Source organism: Peromyscus californicus, unplaced genomic scaffold (genome assembly GCF_007827085.1).
Source record: "Peromyscus californicus insignis strain IS unplaced genomic scaffold, ASM782708v3 Scaffold_9__1_contigs__length_137607984, whole genome shotgun sequence".
Taxonomy (NCBI): domain Eukaryota; kingdom Metazoa; phylum Chordata; class Mammalia; order Rodentia; family Cricetidae; genus Peromyscus; species Peromyscus californicus.
Genome location: NW_026294617.1, coordinates 85984856 through 85997495, shown reverse-complemented (window position 1 = coordinate 85997495; position 12640 = coordinate 85984856). Strand labels below are relative to the sequence as shown.

At 50.9% G+C, this 12640-nt stretch overlaps 1 protein-coding gene across 1 annotated transcript; it reads right to left on the bottom strand.

The window, feature by feature from the left end:
* Eps8l3 (EPS8 like 3) lies at window positions 1-11455 on the bottom strand. The gene is made up of 17 exons (XM_052732223.1): window positions 11425-11455; window positions 11221-11285; window positions 9361-9519; window positions 8945-9094; window positions 8800-8855; window positions 8281-8438; window positions 8072-8190; window positions 7743-7863; window positions 7600-7661; window positions 7314-7388; window positions 6846-6994; window positions 2174-2255; window positions 1945-1979; window positions 1275-1464; window positions 969-1097; window positions 601-674; window positions 1-145 (listed from the first exon to the last, which is right to left on the bottom strand). Exons 1-17 carry the CDS (start codon window positions 11453-11455, stop codon window positions 1-3), a joined length of 1800 nt encoding a protein of 599 aa, XP_052588183.1.
* Between the last annotated feature and the right edge of the window lie 1185 nt (window positions 11456-12640).

The following is a 12640-nucleotide window of genomic DNA, read 5'->3' as shown; positions in this document are numbered from 1 at the left end:
TCAGGACCTCACCCCCAGCATCCTTCTGACAGCATCCAGCCGGGCCTGGATCCTTGGGGCCTCCTGTGGACACAGCATCTGCAGCTCCCCAGGTCTCATGTGAAGTAGCTGATTCCCCATCAGGGACCCAAGGGTCCTTACAGTGCTGTAAATAACAATGGTGGAATCCATCAGAGGTGGGGTGGGGGAATGCTTAGCCTTAGTATTTGTGTAGAGTAGGAAAGTTGGGGTTCCAGGAATTAGGTATCTGCCGGTGCAGGAATAAGTCAGTTACAGAACTCCTAGGCTTGAGGGCACAAGCTCTTTGAAAGAGCATGTTCTGGAAGGGAGGGGTGGTGAAGGTGACAGCCCAGGTTCTTCCAGAATTCACTACCCCTGACTCTTTCACTCCATACGGTCTCCCACTTGGTGCCTTACCCTGGGCTCAGCCAAGCAACCTTCTCCTGTCCTTCGTTTAGCAAAGAAAGCCTAAGATGGAGTCATCATGTACAGTGGAAGCTAGGTTCTACGTTTTGGTCTCTGAGGGAGAAGGGGTCCACAGTTCTCACCTGAGCCCTTCACAAGGCTCTCCCCTCCTCCCCCATGGGACTGGGCACTCACACAGTGGAGAAGTTCTCTGCTTGTAGCCAGGCTGTGACTTCCTCAGGCTTGGAGCTAAGACGAAGCATTGGAGCCTAGACTCAAGGGAAACTTGAAGTCAGAGGTCATCCCCTCTGACAGCCATGCACACGCTCCCATATTGGGTCCCTTCTACTGAGCTCCATCAAGCCTCTTACCTTCTGGTTTTCTGGTTTTCAGGGACCCTGACTTAATGTTTGCCCAGACCCTACAATGAACTTGGTACCCAGGAAGCATGCAGTGATACTGATTCAATTGAACTATGATCATCTTCGTTGGTCACCCAATCCTCCCTGCTACCCCTCTGACTCAGGACTTGGGGCTTCTGGGTGTTCTAGGCTGGGTAGTACCCTAAAGGATGATGGTCTGCGGCTTCCAGGGGCTCCCGCTGGCAGGGGCTCCAGGATGTTGCTGGGAATGTAACCAGTCTGTCCTGCCTCATTCTTCACCAGCCACCAACGCTTGCTCTGGTCCAGAACCTGACAAGAGTCACCTGTCGTCAGCCCCAGAGTCCCTATCCTCCCATCCCCTCTGTCCCCAAGGCTTTGTCCTTCCCTGGTCTTCCCACTTTCCTGTTCTCTCTGTAAGCCACCCACTCCAGGCCACTGGATCTCCCACCAACTGCCTCTTTTTCTGGCTTCAAGCATAGGCCTCACCTCCAGAATCTCTCCCTGGGCCACAGTCAGTTCCTGTGCATTCCTTGCTTCAAACTCATACAGGACTTGCATTTTCAGGGTTGGTTTGGCAGGTCTGGGGCTGGAGGGTGGGAGGTGTGAGTCCTCGTGTTCGGAGCTGTGGTTATATGGCTCATCCTGAGGGAAATGCAGACTGCTCCTCCTAGAAGCTCTGAGTTGAGGTGAGAGACAGAGTCAGGGTGGCTGGCAAAAGGGAACTGTGCCCGGCCATAAGAGCCCGAGAGCCCCTAGGCACGGTCTGTTGGTGACTTTTTGGGTTTCCATAGGGTTTTATAGCAATAGTGTTAGGCAGGGATTGGGGTATGAGGTTTTGCATACAGGAGGGGCTCTGAAATGCCGTTTATCTCTCGGAACGTTTCCGGTAGTGGGATTTCCTGGATCTTGATTCTGCTCTGAGCACTTTGTACCTGAACTGTGAGGACTAGAGGCTACATGAAGAAGGATTTCAGAGGCTAGGAGGTAAGAAACTGCATTTTCATTCAAGGTAGAGGAGAGACATCTTTGCACATGTCTGTATCTGACTAAGAGAAAGTACAGATGATCTCTGGGATGTAGGGATCCACAGGTGTAAAGGCTCTGCCCTCTATCTCGCTTCCTGTGACTGTGAGCATCAACTAAGCATTTGACATACCCGAGGGAAATAGCATCCTGGGTTCTTAGGGGTTCCTGTAAGAAACAAAACCAGAGTGGGTTCGAGTAGGAGGCAGCCAGTGCAGTGGTTCGGAGGGGGGTACCAGACCCTAACAGGCCTGCGACAGCTGCCTCTTGTCCGTCGTCTACCTCCCCCAAAGGTACCCACATGACCCACCCCTTAATTGTCATGTGGCTTTGTGTAGGTCTCAGTGCTAAGCAACTCTTACCATGGAGTAGGGCTCCGGAATCTGCCAGCCATCGGAGAACGTGGGTCGGTAGGGTGGTGGTTCATCGCCTGTCCAGTCAATCCTGAGGAGAAAACGAAGTTGGGTTCAGAGCCACTGTGTACCAGGCTGTGGGATGTGGAGAGGGAGGAGATGAGAAGGCCTAGCCTCAGGGATCTGTGGCTGATGGGGATATGGCACATGTATATAAATGAAAAGCTACAGAAAACCCACAAAGAAGCAAATGGTGAAGCAGGAACAAGCCTAACAGTGCAAGTATCTGTGGGCAGCCTCACTTGGTCCCCAAGGTACAGCTGTGTTACCTCCCTAGGAACACAGTGGACACTTGGTCACCCTCATTAAAGTTTAGAATTAAAGCAGTGTAATCTGGAGTATTGGGGCTGAAAGAGCCCCTGTGGGGACTTTCAAAGAGCAACCCTACCCCCTTTGTTTATTATTTATTTTGAACATAGATTTTTTCACAAAATACATTCTGATTATGGTTTCTTCTCCCTCAACTCCTCCTAGATCCTTCCCTACCCCCAAGCACCCAAATCCACACCCTTTCTTTTTCTCCCTCACTAGAATACAAACAGGCATCTAAAAAAATGAAATAAAATTAGATAAAACAAAAACCAAATAAACCAGAATAGGAGATAAACAAACAAATAGAAGAAAAAGAGCCAAAGAAAAGGCCCAGGAAACACATATAGTTGTAGTGACACATACAGACATCCCATAAAAACACAAAACTGGACGTAATACCTCTAGAGTAAACAAAGAATAAGAATAATAAGAAGAGAGCCCTTATCAAACATCATGTGACAAAGAACCTTCAAAAATGCCATTGATTTCATTTTGTGTTAGCCAACTACTGCTGGGCATGGGGCCTGGCCTTTAGAGTAGTTTGTATACCCCGTGAGAGTCCATTAGAGAAAACTAATGCTTCCTCTGTGAGCAGTTATCAACCAGAGACAGCTTCTAGGTTATGGATGGAGGCTCATGTCCACTCCCCCTCTCAACACTGGGACCCCATCTGCCCCAGACCTGTGCAGGCCTTGTGATGCTGCCCCTGTCCCTGTGCCCCACCCCTTTTAAAACATTTTTATTTTTGAGACAGGGTTCACTGAGTAGTCCAAGCTGGCCTTGAACTTGCAATCCTCCTGCCCCAGCCTCCAGGGTAGCTGAGATCACAGGTCTGTACCCCCATGCCTGGTCCATTCAGTGTTTTTCTAACCTGTTTGCAGTGTCCCCACAGCTCCTCACTTTCCTCCTCACTAAACAGCACAAAGAACTTCATCGTAGAAGATACATCATAGTGCAACTGCTCTGCCTGATGCCAGGACCTCCCCTTGCCCACAGCCCAGGACCCTGCCGTGCGTCCAGGCTTATCTGCCTGAGAATGCTCACTCACCTCTGAAAGTTCCTCTCCTTGCCTCACTGGGGCAGCTGCAAAAATTCCCTCTAAAGTTAGTATAGCCTCTCACTTGATGGTACACGATTCATACATGTCTGTTTCTTGCTGTGTTGTAATTCCTGGCTGGGCGGGGGGTCTTTCTGTCACTATGGCTGAGGCATAGGCAGTAGCTAATGCATGCTTATTCAGTAGGGGTAAATTCTTCTTCATCGGTGTTTTCTCTATGTCCTAGAAACACGCTCAGGTCTTCTGTTGACTAGGTGACAACTTCCTTTAAGCGATGGTCCTGACTGTCTCCTTACCAAGGCTCCTGGGAATGTGCTTTTATGTTGTGTGCCTACACTTTGCTACATATGATTGCAACCTCTACCACTGCGGTACCGAAACCGGGCCATTGAAAACCCTGAGAATCAGGCTGGAGATGCTTTCCAGCTGGCTGGTGGAGTGCTTGCCTAATGTGCTCAAAGCCCTGTGTTTGGTCTCCAGAACCAGGGGATGGGGCAATCCTGATAATCTCCTGGTCACCAAGTCCAGTTGCCAGCGTGTTCCCTATCTTTCTGGATTACCACAACTTTTAGTGTAACTTATAACTTTGGGTCATTCTATCTAAAATCAAAGCACCAAAAATGTAATTTGACCAAAATTCAACTCTTCTAAGGACTTTTACATGTCTTTTATTTCTTTCACATTAATCTATTCACTTCTAGCTATTTTAAGAAATTAGGAACCCTCAAAGGGCATATCTGACCTGATGGATTATTTATCAAATTTGTGCCATTTTATTAACACTGGGATTATTTTGCTTCTTCATGGATATTGTTAGAATTATATCTGTCGACCAAGTTTTCCAATGTTGCAAATGTATGCGTGTGTGTGTGTGTGTGTGTGTGTGTGTGTGTGTGTGTGTGTGTGTGTGATATTCGAATCTTGGTGTGGGGTGTGCACATGTGAATGTGTGTGCTTCTGCACATGGAGGCCAGAGGCTGATGCCATCTCCACCTACCTTTTTGAGACACAGTTTCCCATTTAACCCGGTGTGCTTCTCTTCAGCTAGGCTGGCTCTTCCACTCCAGGGACCCTCCTTCCTCTACCCTGACTCCCACACTGGGGTTACAGACTGATGCCAAGCTTGACTTTCATGTGGGTGCTGGGGATTCAAACTCAGGTCCTTATGCTTTGTGCAGCAGGCATGTTATAGACTATTTCTCAAGAAAATTTAAATAATACTGGGTTTTGAAATCTAAAATGACATACCTAATGTTGTAGAGTATTTGTAGACTGTGTGAAGATGTGTCACTATGATTGGCGAAGTGAAAAGATGAATGGCCAATAGCTAGGCAGGAGAGGATAGGCAGGATTTCCGTGGAGAGAGAGGAAGAGGAGGAGGAGTCTAGATGCACAGAGTTGCCAGACAGACACAGAGGAAGCAGGATGGGCAGTACGGAGATGAGGTAACGCCACGTGGCAGAATGTAGATTAATATAAATGGGTTAATTTAAGTTATAAGAGCTAGTTGAGGACAAGCCTAAGTTAAGGCTGAGCTTTCATAATTAATAATAAGTCTCTGTGCCATTATTTGCAGGCTGGTGGTCTTGATGAAGAAGTACACTACAACCTAACATGGATACTCATTGTTAAAGGGCCTGAATGAAAGCACTCGAGGCCTTGTCTCGGGCCACTGCAGGCCCTGCTCTCCTCTCTTGCTAGGACTGCATGTCAGAGCTGTCCCTATGGGTGATGTAAGCCCAGTGCAGCTCCAGGATCCAGAATCTAAGACTGTTATAAGAGGTCCAGAATTTATAAATTCCTTCATCTTAGTAACTAGATAAATAAAGCACATAAAATAGATCATCTGAGTATGAGCAACCCAAATGCCCACTGATGAATAAAGGCTAGACAACCTGTGGCTTGTCCATACAATGGAATATTAGTCAATTACAATTCTGACACATGCTATAACATGGATGGATTTTGAGGACATATTGATAAAATCAGCTGGTCACGAAAGGATGAACCATGTCTTATTTCACTTATATGAAGGACGTAGACTAGGCAAACTGATACGGACATAGAGCAAAGGTAGCCAGGGGGTGACCACAGGGGAAATGGGGGAATTATTCTTTACCAGGTATAGCTTTTCTGTTTGGGGTGAGAAACTTCTGGATACTTAGCGCTACTGAATTATACACTGAAATCTGTACATTGTCGTGTTGCGTATATTCTACCATCAAAATAAGTAGGTTGCACTGAAACTATTTATGTCTTTAAGCAAACTGGACAGAACTTCACATGGGCCTGAGTTAAAAAGAACTGCTCTTTAGGCAAACACATGGGAGTTTCCTCCCAAGCCCCAGGCTCCACTTGTCTCCCTGCTGGTGGCTCTGGGCTCTTGATATGTTTCTCTCTCTCTCTCTCTCTCTCTCTCTCTCTCTCTCTCTCTCTCTCTCTCTCTCTCAGACTCTCAGACAAGGTTTCTCTGTGTAGCCCTAGCTGTTCTGGAACTTGCTTTGTAGATCAGGCTGGCCTTGAACTCAGAAATCTGCCTGCCTCTGCCTCCTGGGCTTAAAGGCATGTGCCACCATGCCCAGCATTTCTGTGATTTCTTTTTGTCTTCTTCCTACTTTTCTTTCTGCCTTCTTCCTGTAACCATTTCTCAGACCCCTACCCTCTGCTACAAATCACGCTTGAGGAAGCTAGGTCAGGGGCTCCTGATGGAACTCCCAGGCCTCTCATTGTGGCCTGCCTGACACTATGATACTGTTCTATCACATAGTTAGGACCTCTTAGCTGGGGACCCAGATGTGTGGCCTCTGTAGACTGTTCCCATGACATGTTAGCCCAGGTGTCCAAGTGAGTTTCCTTCCCAGTTCCCAGGGAACTCTAACTGGTCCCATGCCCACCCCTCCACCCACAGCAGCTTGGCATCTCTAACTCCTGTCCTGGAGCTTGCTGTTAACGTTCAGATGTTAAATCTGGCATCTCTTATGTCTGCATGCTTTAATTCTGAGCTGGACTGAGACCAAGTTTTCACTTTGTCCCTGGTGAAAACGAGCATACATTTTAGTAGAAGGTGGCATTGCTCTTTTTTTCTCTAAAGTAATGTTTCTTTGCTGGGTAAAGGCAGTGTTCAGTGAAAAGTTGGGAACTGCATGTAGAGTCCCCATATTCTCTGGATATGTCTCTGGTTTGTGATCATGTACCACCAGGCTACACATCATGTCCTGCGTTGGGTCCTCCATGCCCCTTGTCTTTACTTACCAGCTGGTGGTCCAGGCTGTGCCTAGTGACTTCCAGAGAGCATTCTCAGGTGGCCTTAGACAGGACTGCAGCAGGTCTATGGCTTTGGGGGTGAGGAGGGGTGAAATCACTTTGGCTGCAAGGCCATCCTCGGGGCACTGGGACAGGATCTGGAGGAGAGGTAGAAAGAGAAGGTATCAGTACATCCAAGTCAGAAGGGAATGGGAGTTGTCCAAGAGCCCCTCAGCTCTGTCTCCTCGCTTCCTGTCTGTCCCCCCAAAGACTTGGTGTCCATGACTCTGTGGCCAGCCCATCCGGTCTGCTGGGGGTTTTGTCTCGAGTGGTATCCCGGCAGGAAGATGCATGTTGAATAAAGGGCAGGTCCCACAGCTCCCTTTACCCTGGTACTCCCCCCGCCTCTTGTTCCTTCCTCTGCTCCTCCTTGGCTTCAGCTTGTCCCCTTTGCCACCCCGTCTGCCTTCCACTCACCAGTTTCAGGGTTTGGAAGATGAGGTCCACGAACTCGGGGGCACTTGTTTCCTGCAGCCGTAAGGCCAGCTTCCCCTGAAAACACGGAACAGTTGGTTCCCATCCAACATTTACCTTCACCAGAACCCTAGCACCCTATAAGTGTGTTGTGCCTTGGCTCAGAGGCTGGGATCCTTCCAAAGTCCCAAGAGAAGGAGGAACTGGAGAAGGGAAAGGTTTGGGTGGTTGACATCAGAGAGAAGGGGAGCTAGGGAGGAAGGGCCCAGAACTGGCCAGAGCCACTAACCAGGAGGTTGAAGCTCAGCTTGATCTTCTGGAAGCAATCAACGTACTGTGCTTCTGTTATCTCTGTGGAAGAAGGAATAAAGGTGGGGCTTCCAGGTCCCCCCAAGACACCCCGGCTCCTCTCCTCTGGCATGGACTACTTACTGTTTTGAGCCTTGGTCTTTTTTCTCCCAAGTTTTCTCTTCTTATGACTGTCCTTCGCCTTGGCCTCCTTCAGCTTTCCAGCGAACAGCTCAATGTCTTTCAGGACATGGTTCAGTACCTCCTGGATGCCCAACAACCCACGGCCTTGAGTGGACAGTCATGAAAACCCTGAAACTCCCCACCCTGGCCCTGCTATCATCCCACCAGAAGCCCCAGCCTCAGTCCCAGCCCTGCCCTGTCTACCCTAAGAATCTGGGTTCCTGAGAGTAGGTTCTCCCTTTTCTCAAGCCCAGGAAGCCCCAGGAAGCCTCCAACCACCTTCAGTTTACCTCATCCCTCTCTGGGTCCTCAGGAGATGGAGCACGCCTTGGCGGAGGAGGCAGAGTGAAGACGCTTGGTTCTCGGGCACTTGGGTAGTGTGTCAGGGACCTTGGTGATGGTGGGATGCCTGCGACGGATGTGGAGGGACCATGAGCCTAGGACTCCTTTGACTGGATCCAAACCTCCTCCTCCACTTGCCCTTCAGACACAAACTTACTGCGTTCTGGGGTCATGTGGTGTGGCTGCTCTAGAGGAAACCTCTGCTCTGGAAGGGACCTCTGCTCCAGAGGGGGTGCCTGATGTATAGGGAGTGGCCTTTCCAGAGGATACCCCTTCCGCCTGTCCTGGCCTGCTTGAAGGACTCCAAATCGAGGTCTGCTGAGGGCATGATGGAAGATAGAGCTTTGATAAAGTTCTTGGGACAGATACCTAAGCCCACGGGGCATCACCATCTCTCTCCAGGAACCCCACTCATGCCCCTTAGTCTCTACTTGAGCCTTGCCTGACTCCACCATGCCTAGTTCCTGGGCCTTCCTGGGTTCTACAGTGACTTCTGAAGACAGTACACAGTGCACTCAATACATTCCCAGCACCCTTCGTTGGTCTAAGCCTTTGTTAGTTCTTGGCATGTGTTTGTTAGGTCTCAGGATCATGAATTCTCCAAATGTGTAGCCAGGATATGGCCCTCAGGCCTGAGCTAGGAGGCCCTGGATGTTGCTGGGTAGAAACAGCCTACCTTTCTTCTAGTTCTTCCTCCAGGGCCTTCTGCAGGCTTGTCCTCAGCTGCTCTGCCTGGAGGAAGCAGCAATCATTATGTGTGTGAGTGTGTGTGTGTGATGGTCGCCACACTCCACCCCTGAACACAATACCCGGTCGCTCACCCCTACTTCCTGGCATTGGAAGAGTAAAGTGCTGATGCCTGGAAAGCCAGACTCCTGCACAGTGATGGATAAGATGGAGTTGTAGGAGCAGGTGTTGAGTGCTACATCCATGGCCTTGATGTTGTCCAGGCGGTAAGAATCCAGGTCCTCCTAAGGCAAGTGGAAAGGCCAAATGTGAGGAGATCACTGAGAGCCACTGAGACCCTGAAAAGGTCATCCCTGCTCTCTGGTGGGCTGGGTAGAGTCTCAACCCTGACATTTACACCTCTGTCCCTAGTCCCCGTCCTGCCTCTCCCTGGTTTGGGATGTGTATTGGATGTGGACAGGCACTGAGAGGCAGGTGAAGAACCTAGTGCTTGCTTTTTAACATGCTGGGTTAGCCAGGGCCCACATCGGGGTTTGCTGAGAAGGCTGACCTTAGTCTCAATGTCCAGCAGCTGGAGCCAGCCATCCCTGACCTGCAGGATCAGGTCTTGGCTCCACACTCGACCCTGTGCATCCATCTCCTGAAGCTTCTGGAGGGCATCCTTCGGTTCCCGGACTCTCTGTGTCCCCAGCTTACATGTCATCAGATGCTAAGGGGACAGGAAGAGACTGGTGTGGGAGAAGGTTTGGAGAGAGGGTCCCAGATGGCAGCAGGCGGGGAAAGGCAGCCGAGGAAGAAGGTGTGTCCTTGGCTCCCCGTGTGGGGAGGTCAAGCTTTTCAATAAAGCAAGAGTCCATAGAAGTTTGGTTCTTGAAGAGGCTTCCAGGGCTAGGGCTAAGGGGTTCTGGGATTCCAAAGGAGCCATCACATAAGGTGACTGGGTGATCAGGGGTGTGGGTTCCAATCATCCAACAAAATCATCAGTGTTCCTCTGTGTGGGCTATGGGACCTTTCTGGTCCCTTTGCTGCATTTAGGAACTATTGTCCTCGGTTGTTCTCCCCCTCACTGACCTCACATGCCTGACCCCTGCCTCTTTCCATGCTCTTGCTCATACCCAGGTGTCTTTCCAGCTGTGCCAACCCAGTGCCACGGGGCTCTCAGGAAGATCGAGTGTCCTCCTTCTGAGTCTTGCACCGAGAGAGCTCTGGCCACCTCTGACTCCCAAGTCCTTGCCTTCTGCTGGCCCCATGGTTTGGCACCTTTTCCCTTGGCCACCTTCCTCTAGAGATTCCCGCCTTCCCACAGAAAATGTTGCCTCCCTGAGGCGTCCGTCCTCCATTTGCTCTGTTGGAGAGGAGCAGTCTACTTCCTGCCCCTGGACCTCAAGCCTCACTCCTGCCCAGGTGCAGGTCCTCTCACTGTGTCCACACTTCCAGCACCTCAGCAGAACCCACAGGCCTGTTATCTTGAATGCACCTCCCCGTGCTCTTGCCTGAGGGGCCTCAGGGAAGCCAGTTCCCAGCCCCGCTCTACAGAGAAACTGGACAGTGTCTGGGAAGCCCTTTCTCCACGGCGCTGTGGGTTCCCTACGTGTCTCTTAGCACCTGAGGCTGCCAGGGTCGGGGTGGGTTCTGTGCCCCCCTGCCAGGCACTGTGGCCACCTCCATGTCCCTGGTTAAGCAAGCTCTCTGACCAGTTTAAAAGCCAATTCAGCCGGGCGGTGGTGGCGCACGCCTTTAATCCCAGCACTCGGGAGGCAGAGCCAGGCGGATCTCTGTGAGTTCGAGGCCAGCCTGGGCTACCAAGTGAGTTCCAGGAAAGGCGCAAAGCTACACAGAGAAACCCTGTCTCGAAAAACCAAAAAAAAAAAAAAAAAAAAAAAAGAAAAAAAAAAAAAGCCAATTCAAATGACCAGATCTCAAAGTGCCAGCTCTGCACTTGGGTGGGGCCGGTGACTCCATTCCAGGGGCTCAGCCTGGCCTGGGAGTGCAGGATGACTCCCCTCTGTGACACTGTCCCTTATAGCCGCAACCTTCATACCATCTTCCTCGCTCGCAGCCACATGCAATCCTGAACAATGCACAGGAGGTGGGTTGGACCACAGAGGTTGGTAGCATGGCTTTCTGTGGGTCTTGACTATTTACTCTGTCACTCCTGTCTAGGGACCCAGTCTCCACCCCCACGACCTCCAGCTGGGCCTGCTCTGCCCACCCTGGGACTACTCTCCACTCCCCTGAACCTGGCAGATGTTCAGGCCTCAGGCTTGCTGAATCTGACTCCCCGGAGTTCGGTCAGGTTGAGCTGTTGGGTCAGGGTCAGGTGTATCTGTTTTCGTAAGGCAGTGGACACACGGGAACTCGGAGCTTTACTCAGAAACTGCCTGGGCCCCAGGGCCCCAGGGGTACTCACCTCCACCCTGTGCTGCAGGAGGGTAGGTTCTGAGGCCATGCTCTGGGAATATTCCTTCCGGTGCACTGTGGGAACAAAGGCAAGGGCAGGGGCAGCGGAAGTGAGGTGAGGCTTGGACAACTGCAGGGGGCAGTGGAGAAGATGGGGTTCAGGGAGCTTGGCCCAGAGGGGTGCTAAGCAGGGTAGGGGAAGCAGGAAGCTTACAGTAGATGGCTCTGCTGCTGGGCCTGGACATGTTGACACTGCTGAGGTCAGCCTCCTAGAATCACAAGGAACCAGACAGTCATTAGACTAAGGGACAGAAAAACAAGGCCCAGCCGCAGTGGCTCTGACCTGGGGACTCAGACCAGATCTGAAGCCCTTAGCTCCAGGGGACCTATTCAGAGTCATCTGCATCTAACACCCTTGTCCAAGAAGCCCATCTTGTTAGCCTTGGAGGCCATGGGCCAGGGGAGAAAGGGTCTGGGGCAGGGGCACAACATGGATGGCCTCCCATGATTTGAATCTGGGTTCAGATCTTACTCTGGGATGAGATGTAAAAGATGCCATGAATGAGTTACTTCTGGGGGAAGGGCAGAGGGCTCAGTTGCCATAGCAAGCCTCTGCACAGCCCTGCTGTAATTCTGCAAACAGGGAGGAAGCTCCCACTAATGACCGTGCCAGGAAGAATGTATTTGAGTGTGAGATTCTCTCTCTCTCTCTCTCTCTCTCTCTCTCTCTCTCTCTCTCTCTCTCTCTCTCTGTGTGTTAGATACAGATACAGATAAAAGACAGACAGACAGACATATATGGGAGGGGGTGCCATGTGGAACTTGCCAGGGACCTACACTCATCTGGTGTCTGGCCACCACTCCTGCCTCTTTCCTCCTGGTGTTCCAGATTCTCCCCCAGACACCCCTCCCTACTCTAAATCCAGCTCACAGTCAACTGGCCGGTAAAGCCTTTTGTAACCACCGCCTGCCCAGAGCATTCCCACACGTTTCAGCACTGACATTCCTCTCCAGCAACAGGAATGGCCATAGCCGCCCCGACAGCACTCTGAGCCTGCTGCCGAGCCCCTCCTGAGCCCACCTTGCTTGGCTTCACCATTGTCCGTCCAGCGCCAAATGGTGAGCACCACTCTAAGGAATTTGCCTTCAGACAACCCCAGAGCTGGAGCCATCTCCCCCACTTTTCAGATGAGGACTCTGATATTCCAAGAGGACAACAGGCTTATAGAGGCACAGTGCCTCTTTAACAGGGAAATGAGCCAGAACTGTCTGGTTTACAACTGTGTCCCTGCCACTAGGTGGTGGGCCACGGAGGGGGCCTCAAACACACATCTTTTGAAATGGAGTGGAGTTAAACGTCCTGAATTGGTCTGTGCTGGGTGTATGGAGGAGTCAAGGGAATGTGAATTTGTATGCATTCCCCATGGTTT